The sequence below is a fragment of the Catharus ustulatus genome, chromosome 6, assembly GCF_009819885.2.
Source record: "Catharus ustulatus isolate bCatUst1 chromosome 6, bCatUst1.pri.v2, whole genome shotgun sequence".
Lineage (NCBI taxonomy): Eukaryota > Metazoa > Chordata > Aves > Passeriformes > Turdidae > Catharus > Catharus ustulatus.
This window is the reverse complement of record NC_046226.1, coordinates 39,224,169-39,240,639: the sequence shown is the minus strand read 5'-3', so window position 1 is coordinate 39,240,639 and position 16,471 is coordinate 39,224,169. Positions and strand designations below refer to the sequence as shown.

Genomic DNA, 16,471 nt, shown 5'->3' with positions numbered 1-16,471 from the left:
AGTGCTCTTCGGTAGGTGTGACAAGACATCACTCACGGGGCATGGTATATCATGTAGGATCCATGGGGCAGGGTATGAAGCAATGGCGTGGACTGCCCAGGATTGCTATCTGAGTAACTTCATGTTTAAAAGGGCCAGGGATTCAGAAAGCTGGTGCAACATCACAGCTTGCCACAAGTTATTGCTGCTAACCCCAGGAATCAGAAATCGCAGCACGGATATACTCTATTGCACAGAACCAGGGGGTTAAGGTGGGCAGAGACTTCTGCAGATCTGTTCAGCAGCAAGTTCCAAGCAAAGGGGTTGACACAGGTGAGTAAAAATCACTGCATTGAAGGAGTCACTGAGCTGGCCACGGGCATGTTTAGAATGAACAAATCTAAAGGCACAAACACTAGAGGAGACAAAGTAAACATGGAACAAGTTCCACGAAACAAGGGAATGGGTAACAACATTTTCAATACAAACCCACCCCCTGTAGTGGGATTTGAGGGTAAAGAGAAGTGTTGCAAACCCGCAGTGAACTGGGATCCCCACCCCAGAGCAGCAAGTGTTTCAGAGTAACTTTCCTGCTCCTGCCTTTCACAGAGTGACACAGAGGCCGAACTCACTCCTCCAGGATGAAGGCCACTGGAGCCAGCATGCTCTCCCTCACTAGACACAGTGCAGAGAGAATGAGAACTTTAATTCCTGAGTCTTAGCATGCTTCCTCAAACTGAGAAGCCAGGTGTAAAGTAACACAGGATAAAACCTCAGAAGGATGTGATACTGACCCTTTGGAAAGGTGTTTTGGAGGCACTGCTGTTACTTAGACTTGTACATAGCCAGAAGGGAGAGAATTTCCATCCTCTGCACTGAATGAGGCAACTGGAAGAACAGCTGTTGCAAAAACCTTATACAGCAGAACAGTTTACTGAAGTATAACCCAAACAGTCTACTTGCCTCTTTCCTTACCTGCAGGTTCAGGATTTTATAACTCCAGATTGCATTCATTCAGTTAATTCTAGATCCCTAACTACACAAAGCTCCCATTCCAGTCTTTGCCTGATATGAGCCCACCCCTCCCCTCACCCCCCAAGATGCAAATATTCCAGATTAGGTAAATAACAACATCCATTTTAAAAAACAATCACGAAAAAATCCCCAGTTGATCTCTACAACACATGCTCTCCCCAGCTCTGACACAGGGTGAGATAAAACATGACCCAGTCAGGTCTTTGGCTCTGGTTCCTGACACAGTTCCCCGTATACTTTGCAGGTGCATTTTTTCCTGTTCCTTGCTTTTCTTCTCCCCAGGAGGAAAGGAGCACCAAAGGTTATCCTCCCAGGCCCAGAAATAGAGGTGCAGGAGGCACCTACACACCAGTCTCATTTCTTTCGCTGCTTTTGACATTAGGATCCTCTTGCACCTTTCTCATCTCCAGTCCTTTCACCCACGTGTAGGCGAAGGAGCCCCCCAGAACCATCAGGTTACTCGTCCACCACAAGAAGCTCTTTGTCTCCTCAAAGTAGATAACAGCCAGCACTGTTTGCGCACAGGCCTTGGCTGTGCCAGACACGTTGTGAGTGAGTGGGCTAGTGAACTTAATCTGAAGTCCAGTCACGTACCCAATGGCAAAGCCAAACACTCCCCCTAGGGTCATCACGCCCCAAAAACTGGGGCTCCCCAGCTTGTCAAAGTGGTAGAGGGTGCGGAATTCGCCCAGCAGCACCATGAGGGGGAAGAACAGGACACAAGCGTTGACGTTGTTGTAGAAGGTGAGGCGCCAGATGCTGCCATCCACCACAGGCAGCACCTTCTTTGTGTAGATGGCATTGAGAGAGACACAAAGGCTCGCTAAGATCCCAAAGAATATACCTGTCCATGACAGAGTGCCCTCTGCTCCTTCCTGGTCAACACCCAGCCAGAAGCCACCTGTAACCAAACAAATCAGGCATCATCTGAACAACTGCTGAAAGGCTCAAAATATACAGTCAAAAATTCATCACTTACTTTATAGTGAACAACAACAAGAAGAGACAGGCTTAAGGGCTTCCCCCTTCTATTAAGTGAACCCACAAAATGTCATGACTAGTGTCCTGGGAAGAATTATTTTGGGAGTGCAGGAAATTTACTGTGCAGGTAATTCAACCTCAGAGGACTAACTCCCACACTGAGCAGGCAGCACAAGTTCAAAAACTACTATTCCAGCTAGTCTTTGCCTGTAGGTAATTTTCAAATGACTTTTTTTAATTGAAAAGGCTGATAATTGACACACAGGTAGAAAAAATATTCTTCAAAGTTCAAAAAAATCCCAGCTTTATAGACTTTTCTCTGCTGTCAACAGGAAGGAAAAGACAGGTCAGAGAAGAAGATGGAAAGATAGTAAAAACACGGCTGTAATATTAAGCATGATTTAAAAAAAAGCAGATACTGTGTGCAGTATCTTCATGCTAAACTTTGATGGGCAAAGCACTGTCTAACCACCTCCAAAACAGGAGCTACAGGCTTTGCACCTCCAGGGCAGAAAGGGAGACCTCTCCCCATGCAGCTCATAAACAAAACATAAAAGGGAGATGAGCTACTGAGGGAGCACTGCACCACCTTTCCATTAGCTGCTTCTTGTTGGAGATTGTCTGGAAAGTTGCCTGCAAAGCACCTAACCCTTGAAACTAAGCCCAGATATAAATGGGTTCAATGCACAGACAGGAGGGCTTTGTGTCAGGCCACAGAGGATGCTCAGCTATGCTGCTGCAGGCACACAGCAATGCTCTCATGGCAAAAGGAGATGGAGCCAGGGGGACAGAGTCTTCATCTTAGAGAGACCCTGTCAGGCTGCCAGGCACCACACTCCTGGGCAATGCGTGAACAAAAGATTAGCTGAAGGCAATTGCTTGCATCACTTGTGGAAAATACAGAAGCTCTGTTCCTCTTCACCTCTTCTGTGGAGATGAGATTCTCCCATTTTCATCTGATTCCATCCAGTTGTCTAACACTGAGTGAACAAATGCACATCTGGAACCAGACTGAAATCAACAGTTCACCACTCTTGGCATTCAAATGGCCCTTCAGTGGAAGGTACCTTTTGGGATTACTTTGCCTTTGGAATGGATAATTTATAAGCACTCCTGTTAAGTCACTCAATGCCTTGCCCTACATCCTAACCACACAACCAGACCTTCTGGTAGTGTTTTACACTTGGCTTGATCAACTAACCCTTCATCACATGCATTCAGCCTACTGTAAAAAACAATTGGCTGGCTCTATTGTATGGTCCTAGGGGTGCTGACATAAATGTTGTTGTTACCAAAGTTAATCATCAACCAGGACTTGGGAACAGGGAGAAAGCCACCTGCTATTTTATGGCCTGTACAGGGGGAAGAAACAAAAAGGTAAGGCAAATTAAACTTCATGAGAGGGTAGATAGGCTTTAGTGCTCAAAGAAAAAAGGGAACTATGTCAAATGAGAGTAATTTCTTCTCTTAATGAGTCACCTATATCCTCCAGACATAAAAATTTGGTTGCCACAGACAGAGCAAGGCATGAGCCCTGAGCTACCCCACCTCACCAGGGAGCTGCCATGAAGGTGGCAATGACTTCCCAAAGGAAGTCTCTACGGGGCTGGCTGTCAGACGGCTGCAGCCCGTCCTGCTCCCCCTCACCTATGATGACTCCGCAGGCCAGAAGGGCATAGAGGGAAGTGGTCTGCTTGAGGAGGAGGTAAGAGAGCAGCACGTTGAATACGGTGGTGAGGGAGCGCCCCACGTTGTAGAAGGCCACGCCGACATGCTTGAGGCAGAGGTTGTTGGAGGTGACCATGCCGATGAAGACGGCGGAGAGGGGCAGGACGCTGCGGGACACCTTGGGGTCGAGGCGCAGGGTGGGCAGGCCGGCGCAGGGGGGCCCGCAGGCCGCCCCCAGGCTGAGGCCCAGGCAGAGGGCGGCCGTCAGGGCGCACTGGAAGAAGGTGACGAACAGAGGGGCGTCGAGGCGCAGAGAGGGGCTGTCCAGCAGGTACTTGTTGAGGAAGACCATGGCGATGGAGGTGAACCAGTAGAGACAGACCACCACGGCGATGCGCAGCGCCCGCAGCAGGAAGGGCGCCCGCCGGCCCCCGCCGCCCTCCGCCGGCAGCAGCGGGTCGGCGCCGCCGCCGCCCAGCGCCATCCGCAGGATCCCCGTCCGCGTCAGCTGCGCTCTGCTCATGGCGGGCCGGGCCGCCAGCGACGGCCGCCGGCCCCCGCCTCCTCCTCCCGCCGCCGGCCCCGCTCACCCGCCCGCGCCGCCGGCCCGCGCGTCCCGGAGCGCCGCGGCCCCGCCCGCCGTCCTTTATTCACGCCCCGCGGGCTCCGCTCGGCACCGCCCCGGCCGCGCCGCCATGTCGGGGGCAGGCCCGGCCCGGCCCCGCCGCCCGCTCCGCCCCGGGCAGCGACAGCGCCGCTCTTGCGAATTATGAAATGTGTAAAGAAATTCTTAAGAAAGGATGCCCTCTGATATTTGAACTTCATGTACTTCCAGGCCGAATCAACAAGAAAGGAGATTTAATCCGTGGAACAGAGAACAGCGAACAAGCAAGCTCAAAGTGATTCCCGGTGTCAAAAAGAAATTACTTCTCGGTAGAATAGCCTCGTTAAGGTTTAGGTTTGGACACATTTCAACAACCTCAGACCCAGGTGGAGGCTAGCAAAGTTTGGAGGGGCAAGCTGACAGGACACAGAAAGAATATAGAATTTACGGACCCTAAGGACATTTATCAGGACTCCGAAGTTAAGGAAGAAACTAATAAAGACAACTCAGCAACTGTACTGAGATCAGCTCCAACTGGGTGAAGGTAATTTGGACAGGAGATTATAAACACCGACTGACTGACCACCCACTCAGGAAACCCATTGATCCAAAAGAAAAGAAAGACTGAGCATGCAGATTAATAACCACAAAAAGCGAGGAAACCATCAGTTGATAGAATATTAATCAATAAAATATCTGGATAACTTCTAGCAAATGAATTAGCTTTGTTCTATAGTAAGCAATGCCTTTGTTTGTGAAAACGTGTGAATAGTGAAAAGCTTTGGTTGCTACCACACTGGCCTTGTGGATTTGCCACCCAGCACCGCTTTCCCCGCAGAGCTGCAAATAAATCAAATACCTCAACTCTGTGTATGGATTGGTGCCTTGCACACCGGATGAAAGAACCTATTTGGGACAGCAGGGGCAGATAGCAACTGGGGCAGTTTAATGAGGAACAGTCACCCGAGGACAGCCCTTGGGCACCCTCCACAACCAGGAGGGAGGGTCTTGCTGTGGGACTGCTGGGGAGGCGCTGCCACACTCATGGATATTAATGGTGACCAGCACTGTATCCACCTGGCATGGCTGGGCAGTGGGTGGCAGGAGGGGACTGGTGGCAGTCCTTGTGTCAGGAACAACACTGCTCTGCTGGCTTGTGTCAGCATCCTTCATGCGATGGTTGGACCAAGTGGGATCTCTGTGTTGGACATGCAGTGGTTTGCTAGCATGGATTTTGCCCACATCCCACCAAAAGCATACTGTGCTTGCTCTGCTGCATAAGTCTTCTTTACAGAAAACAAGTTTGCATTTTTGTGGAGATACACAAAAATGACTGTTCTAGATACAGCCTGTACTGACTTGTGCACTACCCTGCTACATTGCAAGCGATACAGGGGGCAAGTGCTTTCAATGTAGCCCGGGTGTTAGGATAAGCTGCACACATTCTCATGCTAATGCAGTTATCCCACATCATCATTCAAGGTATAAAACACCCACCTACCCATAATCACTTGCCAAAACATCCCATGTTCTCTTAATGGTGCTTTACAACAAAGAAGCCTTTCAATAACAAACTCTAGCATGTTGTGAATTCGAACTGCTGGACAGGATGAAATAAATTGAAATTAATGCCAGATTCCATGTAGTGGGGGAGGCAGAAGTGAGCTCTGTCAAACATTGGTCAGTATGACCCTCACTTATTTCAGCTGAGGCTGCTGCAAAGTGTCTGGTTTGCAATGTCCTGGGGCCCAGTAATTTGCACAGGGCATAATTAAGAGGATTTCGGAAGCAAAGCCAGCAGCGTTAATTGGCCCCTATAGCAATCTTTGCTGCTCTTACAGTTGGGAAGGACAAAAGCATGGCAGGAGTTGTGGGGAGAAAAGTGATGTTCTTAATTGGGCCAGTTGGTGTGGCGGAAAATGTTTCAGGTATAACGTCAAATCTCTGAAGTCACACTGGATTTTTTTTTCCTCCCAGGAGCATCAGTTGGTTTAGTAAATGATGCTGCCCTTCCTCACAACCCTTGCCTTCTAAGCAGCATCTGGGCTCTGACGGGAATCACATTCCCTCTGGACAAAGAAAGCTGGTGCTGGTGTGCTTGCTTTGGATACCCAATTGCCCTGCAGGGTGAGAGAGTGTTCAGGGTCGTGTTCTGAGCAACATCTCTCAGCCCTGCACCTTCTGGTATGCGCCTGATGGCACCCTTGCAACCCCAAGTGAGTTTTGCCTGCTCACCTCTCCCTGCTCTGCCTGCAAAGGCAGGAGAGCCACCCCATGCATGGTGGTTGCCTGAGCTCACATGGGGTGTGGCATCCCGTGGATGCAGCTCCTGCCATGGAAACAGCAGATTGTGACTCTGCAGAGGGGCTGGCAATAAGGCAGGGAAAGAAAGCTGTTATTGAAATGACCAGCGGGTGTTCCCTGTAGCTCAGCCACACTTTGATCCTGCTGCTAGAAGGCAGCTAGCACTTACTTATTACTTCATATACTGTGTTCTTTCCCATCCACCTTCTTCCAGTGCCTGGCCCAGCACTCTTCTCATAAGTGGTGTCAGTCAGGAAAAAAAGAAAGCAAACAATCTGTGTGTAGGGCACTTGGTTGGTTCTGTAAGTCCTCGTGGCCTATTATTCATACCTGCGGGTTCAGCATCACATAATTTGGCTTGAATTTCAAGGAATTTGACCTCTCTTACCATTAATGTTGCAAGAATAACAGTGCCTCTGGCAGAATCAGAGTCAGATATAAATATCTTTCTTTTCTCTGTAACTTGCTAGTGTTGTTCAAAGTGCCTTCTCTAAACCAAACGCGGGAGTTTGAGAAGGCAAAATCCCCCTCCCATTGTGTCTGGTCCACTCATTCAGTGCACAGAAGATTGCTTTGGCCTGCAGAGGTTTGAAATATCCCAATCAATAAGATCCTCATTGCTTATCCTGGGGGATTATCCTACAGCCCTATCACACATGTATGGCACGTCTGCATGGGAAAATCAACCAGAATAACTCTCTCATCTCTGCCAATATAACTCCCTGGTGCTGACAGTGTATTCCAAAATAAAAGTGATTTGTTCTTGAATAATGAGGTAGTTCTGTGATAGTTGTGCTGGTTAGTCTCCCTAGGCAGAGCTTCTCTGCAGCATAGCAATGGTTTTGACAAGTGCTCTGAGTAAAGGCTTTCCTAGATGCAAAAACTGACCAGCAGAATTACTCTGCCATAGCCCTGCCTGCCTACCTGCCTCACAAGGGTGCTTTGCTTTGGGGGGAAGGTGGTTTAAAGCTGTAGGTTTAGAAATTTCAGAGTAAGGGTAGGAATAAGGAGGTTGTAATACTAATATAAGCTGTTGAGACAAAGTAGCCTGGCCTCCTGCACAACATCAGACTTAGGCTTCTCTGAATTAAATCTTACTTGAATTAAACCTGATCTTCTATGAGGAAAAAAAAATTGATTCAAAATACTTCCAGAGACTGAATTCAATAGGGCACTAGCAATGTTATTCTGATGGCTGGTTCTTTCCCACTAAATAATGCACATTCCTTTTCGTGCTTGGCCTAGCCTGGTTCAAGTTTTCAGGCCTCTGGATCTTGTTACAGCTTTGCTGATTATTTTACAAGCAAGCAGTTACAGGCAGATAAAGTTACCATTTAGCCTTGGTTTTGCAGAAGATAAGTAATTTTAACTTCATTACAGAACATGTTTATTAATGCTACAGCAGCAAAGATTCACTTCTATACACAGATGAGACCTCAGTATTTTCCTGCCCTACTGCCTGGTTGTGTATTAACAGGGTAGCACATATTGTGAGGAGCCAGCACAGGATTATTCCTGGCTTGGGTGTGTGCTGCTTCATGTTGCCTGAGTGCTTACAAAATAAACAAATATCACCAGTGGAGGTCTGAGGCTGGAAAAGAAGCAGTTTTGACAAGTTCTTTATGCAGGGAAATCTGGCTGGTAGTATCCTTGCTCTCGTGTCTTGTGAGGTGCCTGCCCTGCCCTGCCTGCTGCTGGTGTGCACACACACACATACACTCCTGCATCTTATTTACTTCTTTCCTATGTGATCAGAAAACGTTTTTAACTATGAGAGGTGCTGCTCCTCTGAGGGGAGAGCTTTCCCCTTCCCACTAAAATTAGGTGACCTACTTGAAAGCACGCAAATCAGCTGATAGCCAGCAGCCTGGCTGATAAAGCAGCAATGGGCTTTGGGATGTACATCAAAGCTGTGGTGAGACAGCACAGATTGCATTTCCTGGCCACACAAGGGACCTGGACATATCGACCGCTGTGTTATTGTAGGAATAGGCCCTCTGTAAGTCATGTAGAAGAGCAAACAAAGAAGCAGAAAACATTGCCAGTTTTGTTTCTGGGTTTGGGGTTAGAAACAGGACCCATTCCACTTCCTAGAATGGGACATGGGAAAAATCCACTCAGCAGTGAGGTCATTCCAGTGTATTTGAGAATTTATTGTTCCTTACAAGTATAGGTATCTGATTTCTAGTTAATACAAACATCCTTGATGTTGACATTTATAAAGCGTGGAGCTTACAAATCAAGATATCGGTCTAGATTCATACATGTATCAACACACACATATACACAAGCATGTAAGTATCTTTAGATTTGTACAGATGCGTATGTGTGTGAGTATGCTCTGACTGTGTACGGGTGGCGTGGTGCCACAATGGTGTCCAAGCAGACACCAACAACCAGGAGGGTTCATCTGTGACAGGAGTATTACTTTATTGTGACAGGGGTATTACTTTACTGGACCTACTGATGATTCCTCTGGCTTGCTGTGTATCTCATCAAAATTAGCTTGAGCTTTCAAGGTTTCAAGTTTGAACTGCAGATCTCACCTGCTAACAACAGGTCTCAGCTGTCATTCCATTATTTAGTATTTGCTGATAATCAATACAGGAGAAGAAGGCCAATGCAAAGTCTAAGATTGATGTGTCAGATCAGATTATCTCAATCAGGTCTCTCTCTGCTAGGGTAGTAAACATAAATCAGGGGAGAGAATCGAGTAATCTCTCAGTATTGTCCTCAAACAACACATATTTCTAGCACTGGTGTTTCCCATCATAATGCAGCTTTTTTCCAGACTCCCCTGGTTCGTAGGAGAAATAGCCTTGGCAGAGTTTTACTGCTGTAGCCCTCCTTCCTTCTCTTCCTGTCTACTGTAGCAGGATAATAGATGTAGCTGCAGTTTCATTGTGGAAAAACATGGAACTCCAGGGGAGTCCAGTGCAGAGGAGGACTGGTGTCACTGCGGAATTGGAACAGTTTTGGTCTAAGTGGATTTTTTAGCTGTGGTTCTGTGCCAGCTTTGTTGGCCCAGATGGCTTCTGCAAAAATGCTTTGGTGCCTCGCCCACATGCTGTCCTCCAGCAGCCTGCTGACACTAGCTGGAAAGTGCTTGGATACAGCTGCACCCACCTCAGACACCTTCCTGGACCCTAAAACATGGGGCACTCACACAGAATCTGCTGGAGCTCAGCCCAGAAGGGGCTAACTCCCAGCTGGATCCCAACTAGCTTTGAAGCTGGATCAAAACCAGAACTGCCTGGGCTCTTCCATCTCTGGACATCTGGTGCCAGGTGCCTAGAGCAGTCATGCTGACTCAGCTCTGTAGAGAGGCAACAGGACCTCTGCAAGGGCTCTACCCCATCAAAGCAGCCCTGAGCTTTGCAAATCTGAGCTATTTCTGGAAGCAGTGCAGGTGTCCCATCAGCTAATAAAATTAGCCTCATCTCAGACTCCCTGTGCATCTGGGGCATGCTGTATCCCCATTCGGGATAGTCACACTATCCATAAGTAGAAGTGCATAAGAAAGAGTTAATGAAGGTTTCTCCTGGTTGTCTTATCCCCTCCTTGCTTCCTCAGAATTTTGCCTGGACTGTTGAAATTGTGGGGACCTGCTTTGACCATGGGCAGAGACTGGAGGTAAAGGTAGTAGCAAGCTCCTTCCACCCCAAATTACAACATCATAATGGGAATATCTGTGCCTGGATCCTTCCCCTTTCCTGCTCCCCTGGCGTGGGAGCCAAGCTCTGTTTGAAACAGTCACACCGAAATCCCGACTGCACATCTGTACCAGCGGTGCTGGAGGAACGTGCTGGATTACAAGGAGTGGCTGTGGCAGAAGTGACACTAGAGGGCAGGGCTGGCACACGGTTGGAGCCTTCCCAGGCGGGATTAGGACAAGCCTGGGACTGGGCTGGGGTGCAGATGGAAGGACGGGGGCGAGGCTGGGGTGGAGGGGGACCCTGGTCATGCCGTCCTACTTTGCCGCCTGCTTGAAGCCGTGGGAGGCAGGAGTGGGTGCACACAATGCAGCAAGGGCTGGGAGCTCTGGAACTGCTTTCTGGGGTGCATGGGGATGATAAGGCATGGGGCACCTCTCCAGCTCCCCATGCTGGCCTTGTTACCACCCAAGAACGGTAGGGAATCAAGCCTTAAAGGTCCTGGTGACAAATCAGAAATCACAGTATGACACACAAAACATCACGCGTTAAATACATTGCCAGCTCCTGAATGTTTCCTGGGCACTCCCCCAGTATCCACCTCATCCCCGTGGACTGCAGCAGCCTCTGCTTTCCACTCCTGCCAGGCAGGAGCTGGCTGGGACCCGACTGCCTGTGCAGCAGAAATGACACTACAAGGCAGGGTGAAAACCAGCAGCCCACAGCAAAAAAATGTGAAGAAGATGCTCCTTTGTCCCTCTGTCTTTGAAGAAGAGGGGATAACCTTGAGGAAAGGTGGACAGCATCCCAGGGCGACCCCTGGTTCAACAGGATGGCTGAGCTCTCTGCCTGGAGCTGGAAGTGCCCGCACTGCCAAGGCCAGGTCAGGTGAGGGAGCAGTAGCCCAGCCCCATAGGAGCAGGGCAGGCAGGTAGTGGGCTGTGATTTATGAGGCAAGCCCTTGGAAATTCTCCAAACCCACTGCTTAAGTGCTTCTGAATGGCAGCATTAATTACTATTAAAAACATACATTTATATCTCTCTCACCTGCTTTAAATCCTGTGAAATTAGATTTCCTACCCAACCCTTCCAGCCTTTGTGGCAGCTCAGGGTGTTTTATAGGCCTATAAAGCCCTACAGTACCTGCTGTCTACATGGGCTCTTATTTACGAGACCTTTAAAGTCTTCCTGGCTGCACCACCTGAGCTCCCTAATAATTTCGTTTCCGTGTGCCTTGGAGGGAGTGGTCCTTTCAGCCACCCCAGCAGCCATTCCTGCCCACAGGGACTGACTCAGAGACCCAGGAACCTGGGGTGGGAGTGAGGCTGTGCTGGGGCGTCCTAATGAACCTATTTCCAGCATTTGGGCCAACTTCCCTGCTTTTACATAGAAAAGGGATTCAGTGAGATGAGTGCCTCATGCCAATGTTGTGCATGTCCTTGCTTGTGTGTCTTTTACAGCAAAGTAATTCTAGGCATCACCAAAAGCCACCCAGAACCTCCCAGGGTTGGGCTAAAGCCCCACATTTACTGAGCACAGAGACAGTAGTTTATATACATAAAAAGCAAATATAATTCCATAGATTATCCTTTCTTTTGGATGCAAACTATGTAGAAATATCTTAAAATAGCCAGCTTTTCTCTAATGCTGCAGCCATTTAGCAACTCATCCTACTTCAGATGCCTTGGCAGCATGTTTAAAAATGCAGTATGCCTTTGGACTGAGACACGAACCCCATTTTGCTGGGAGTCCACCTGTCCCCAGGTCACAGAGGACAGGGTGGAGTGGAGTCAGGAACTCCATTCTTCCCCAGGTCTCTCCCACCTAATATCCCCACCCCAGCACTCTGGGTCGTTAGATCTGCTGGAGACTGGATTATGCACTGGGGAACTGGCCAAATTTGTGTGCCTGTATCAGCCTGCTGGGGAGGAAGTGATAGATATCTCTGCCTCCTGATTCCCAGGCTGAGCATGCTAATTTATAGATTGTATCTGTCAGTCCTGATAAACGATGTCTTACTTCCTTAATGCCACCTTCAAATTGAGTTTTTAAGGCTAGGTCAGGTGGAGAAACCAAAGGGTGACTCTGCTTTTGCTTTGCTCTGACTTTGTTCTCTGCAGTTGGGCTGAAGTTGGCTTTTCAGGTAAGAGGTGGATCTGTTGTGGCATAGGCTTTGCTGGCCAGTTGGGCAGAATGTCTGCCCCTACCTGGGCTCTGAAAACTCCTGCCTGGCTACCTCAGGTGTTTGGTTTGTTCTGATAAGTTTTTGGGGAGGGCCAGCCGAAGCATCTCCCTCCTCATCCTGCTCCATCCAGCTCTGTTCCCAGTCTTTTCCAGCACTCCTGATCTGGTTGGTATGGTGGAGGTGGACCCAAAGCCTTGCTGAAGAGGGTGCCAGAGCCTGAGCTTCTTCAGGAGCACAAGGCATTAACAGAAAGCTCCCAGAACTGGCTTCTACCCACCCTTGAAGCCAACAGTGCGCCTGTGCTACTCTTCATAGAATTGTGGCATTTTCCTTTCTCTGCACATTTCAGGTGGGATCTGTTGAGCATTAACTTCTTAAGGGGTTGTGTTTGAATGAGCACAAGCAAAGCTTTGGTGAGCATCCTTCTCCAGCAGCAGAGAGGACCGTTTTCTGGAGCACAGCCAATAGCTTAGAGCTATACATACGTGAGCAGCTTTGTTCCTCCTCCAGGGAGCTGACTAACAAAGTTAAGAGTTGGCCAAGCAGGCCAGGATTAAGCATATCATTGCTCTAACCCTCCTGGGTTTACGGTGGTTAACAGCACGTGAGTAAGACCTGTTTATCTCGTCATTATTAAGCCCTGAATATTTTCTTTTTCCCTGAGAACAGAGTTTGTTGAAGCTGTCTCTTTATGCCCTTTATGCCTGAAAGTCACAGCAGTAGCACAAAATAAATCAGCCCAGTGAATACCTTCCACAGGTGATGAAAGAATGAACCAGTAATGCCTCACAGAGGCAGTAACCTTACTGCTAGGTAACCTTTCAGAGAACTAACTCTGCACCCTGATAAACCATCATCCAAACTACACCACAGCCCTTGCTCAATTTCTAGCAACCACAGCAGTCAAAATTTCCCTGCATAACAATTACAGCTATTTGAGATCGCAAATCCTGCAGCACACTGGAAACTAAAAATGATGGAGCTGGGAACAATAAACGGAATTTGAACTTCCAATGAAAGAAACACAGAGGAGATGGCTGTGATTTGATTCAGATTTGATTCAATCCAAGTTTCTCCCTTTCAAGGTTTGTTTTTTTCCTCCAGCTGCTGCAGACTCTCCTATCCCCTGCAATTCAAGCTGTAGAATAAACCTTGCTGTTGAATTTAGGTCAAGCTTGGCTGGGAATACACTGGGCCTTGGCTATTATTAAATGAATATGCATAGCATGAAGGCCATGCTGCAAATGCAGGAGTGGATGCTTTAAAGCCAGCACCCAGTTCTGTTGCACCTGAAGGACCTGGGAGCAATTGAGAGGGGACAGGAGCTGGAATAGGGCACAGGGGATCAACTTGGAACTGTGTCTTCCAAAACTAGTAAGTTGAAATCCTCAGTCTCCCTGTAGCTTGGGATCATGGTACTGAGGAAACACTACCCCAAGTCAAGAAAATGTCTAGGGCAGAGTGGAGGCTGACAGCAAAGTTCTCTCCAGACCCCCTCATGGGGGGAAAAGGGGGGCAGACTCTGCTCTTTTCTTTGTTGTGATCAGTGACAGAGTCCAAAGGAATGGCCTGAATTTTTGTCATGGGAGGTTTAGATTGGATATTAGGAAAAGGTTCTTCACCCAGAGGGTGGCTGGGCACTGGAACAGGCTTCCCAGGGAAGTGGCCCCAGCACCAGCCTGGCAGAGTTCAAAAGGTTTGGACACATGGTGTGACTTCTGGGGATGATCCTGTGCAGGGCCAGGAGATGAGCTTGATGATCCTTGTGGGTCCCTTCCAACTCATCATCTTCTGTGATTCTGTGTAAATAGAAAGGTAAAAGGCAATTGAGGAGAAGCCTGTGTGAGGCTGGGAAGCAGGCTCAGGCTGGGCACGGGGCCAGGAAGGTGGCTCAGTGCTCCTGCTGCGGTGAAACTGAAACAATCCCTTTTATCTTTCTGTGTGTGTCAAGAACGCAGGATATGAGCAGCAAGAGGGCTGCTGACAGTGCTCCAATGCTCAGCAAGTTGCAGCCTGAAAATTATTCCATGGATTAAAGCATAGAAGGGCCAGTTTATGCCTCACAGAGGAGCTGTTGGCTACTGTAACATTACCCAGGAGCTGCAAGGCTCCTTGCAGCAGCTTGTATTCCAGGGACAGAAGTGCATCTTGTGGCATTGTCTCCCTGCTGCCCTGCTCTGTGTGGGTCCATATAGTAAGACCCAAAAGGTGGGCACCCCTTCTTTGCTTCTACTTATTCATCAAAGGATATAAAAAGGGTATAAAGATAATTCCCAAGAGCTCACTGAACACAAGCACTCACTTAACTTCTGCCCCACTCCAGATCTGTCTGATCTCCAGGATCCCCTGCTAGACAGGCAGACAGGCTAGAGAAAAACAAGTACCAAAGGCTGGAGGGGAATTATCTCAAGGGCACAGCCAGTACCACAACATGTTCCACATTAACCGGTCCTGATGCAGGTACCTGGGGGCTGACAGGGAAAGGAGTGAGGTCTGTTGGTGTGCATCTCATCCCCAGCTCATCCCTTGTTCAAACTTCTCAGCACACATGGAATAGCATCACCCTGATCCCCCCAGGATCACTAGCCGTTCTCCTTGTTACACACATCATGCTCAACTCCACATTCCCCAGCACATGGGTTCTCTTATCTCATTTTGTGCTAGTGGGGCTGCGGATGTGACTCCGATTGCCTGATAAATGTAACAGAAGTGAGTGGTTTACCCTGGTGTTGTTACCTGGAGCTGCTGGTGCGAGTTAACAGTAGCTGGAGTACAGCTGTGGTGCTGCAGGGCACTGCTGGGCAGTCCGTGCTGTGCTCTGGATCACTCCCCTCCTGCCTCCTCCAAGCTAGGAAAATGCTCTGCCAAGCAAACTGCTATATCCAGCTAGCTCAGACAGTCCTTTAAGCTGCACCTTTTTGGTTTTGTAGACTCTCCCTCACTTACACACTTGAAGGAAACCCTTTAATGCACTTCTGTTTTATTACTTGTCTTTTTCAGCATACCTCTAGCCTGTTACACTGTGAGGCCAAATTCTCCTGCACCACTTGCCAGCAATATTGTGCTGCAGCAGACAATTAAACAAAAAAGCCTCTCAAAGAACTCTTCACTTAAGGTTGCATCTCAAAATCTGTTGGTAAAAGTGGAGATCAGAGCATGTGTAGGATTATTGTATCAGGCATAAGGGAGTGGAAGTATGTGATTGTTGAGCATGGATTTGGGAAAGTGCTCGTTCTCCAGCATCCCAAGGGACTAGTGGCAGGATTAGGAGCATTATTCTGCATCACGATCATTTGAGTGTAGAGGTTGCTAGTCAACAAGCTAAGCAGCAGTGTTAAAAAAAGCCATGGAAGTCCACATTTCTGGAGAGAAAGGGATTGGCCATGCCATGCCATGCCATGCCATGCCATGCCATGCCATGCCATGCCATGACATCCCACCCCACCCCACCTCACCCAACCCCACCCCACCCCACCCCACCCCATCCCATCCCATCCCATCCCATCCCATCCCATCCCATCCCATCCCATCCCATCCCATCCCATCCCATCCCATCCCATCCCATCCCATCCCATCCCATCCCATCCCATCCCATCCCATCCCATCCCATCCCATCCCATCCCATCCCATCCCATCCCCACAGAGAGCAGGCTGTCACTGCTGCTCCCATATGAACAGCTGGCCCTTTCCTGTCACATCAGCCATGGCCATGCTGCCACATTCCTGTCCTGAGCAGGCAGTCACTCTGCATGTTCCCAGCTGCAGTGTTTACCCAAAGCTCACCATCTACAGCATTCCATCCCTGCGAGGTGCAGAGCTCACAATCTCTTGCAGCAGGGATGTTGTGAAGTTGTCCTTCCCTGGGTAGGGAAAGTAAGGCTGGAAGAGACAAAGCAAGAGCACAGGCATTTCTTTGCCCCTCAGCTTCTTCGAGGCTATTTGTTTCTGTCTTTGCCAGACTTGGCCATCTTATGGAGCAAAGGCCCACCTAGCAAAAAACCAGCAAACATGGGGTGGAGGAAGGGGGCATGACAGCTCCCAGGCTGCAAAACTCTGCCCCGC

General features: G+C 48.8%; 1 protein-coding gene and 1 long non-coding RNA gene across 2 annotated transcripts in view; both read right to left on the bottom strand.

Annotated features, from left to right (window-relative positions):
• Positions 1-784: 784 nt before the first annotated feature.
• SLC35C1 (solute carrier family 35 member C1) lies at positions 785-4,186 on the bottom strand. The gene is made up of 2 exons (XM_033063921.1): positions 3,643-4,186; positions 785-1,915 (listed from the first exon to the last, which is right to left on the bottom strand). Exons 1-2 carry the CDS (start codon positions 4,184-4,186, stop codon positions 1,356-1,358), a joined length of 1,104 nt encoding a protein of 367 aa, XP_032919812.1. The 3' UTR covers positions 785-1,355.
• Positions 4,187-8,703: 4,517 nt separating this feature from the next.
• The window catches only part of LOC116998344, a 33,241-nt gene continuing 25,473 nt past the window's right edge, over positions 8,704-16,471 (bottom strand). The window contains exon 3 of the long non-coding RNA XR_004418354.1: positions 8,704-14,208. This is a non-coding gene — a long non-coding RNA (uncharacterized LOC116998344). The remainder of the gene's footprint in view (positions 14,209-16,471) is intronic.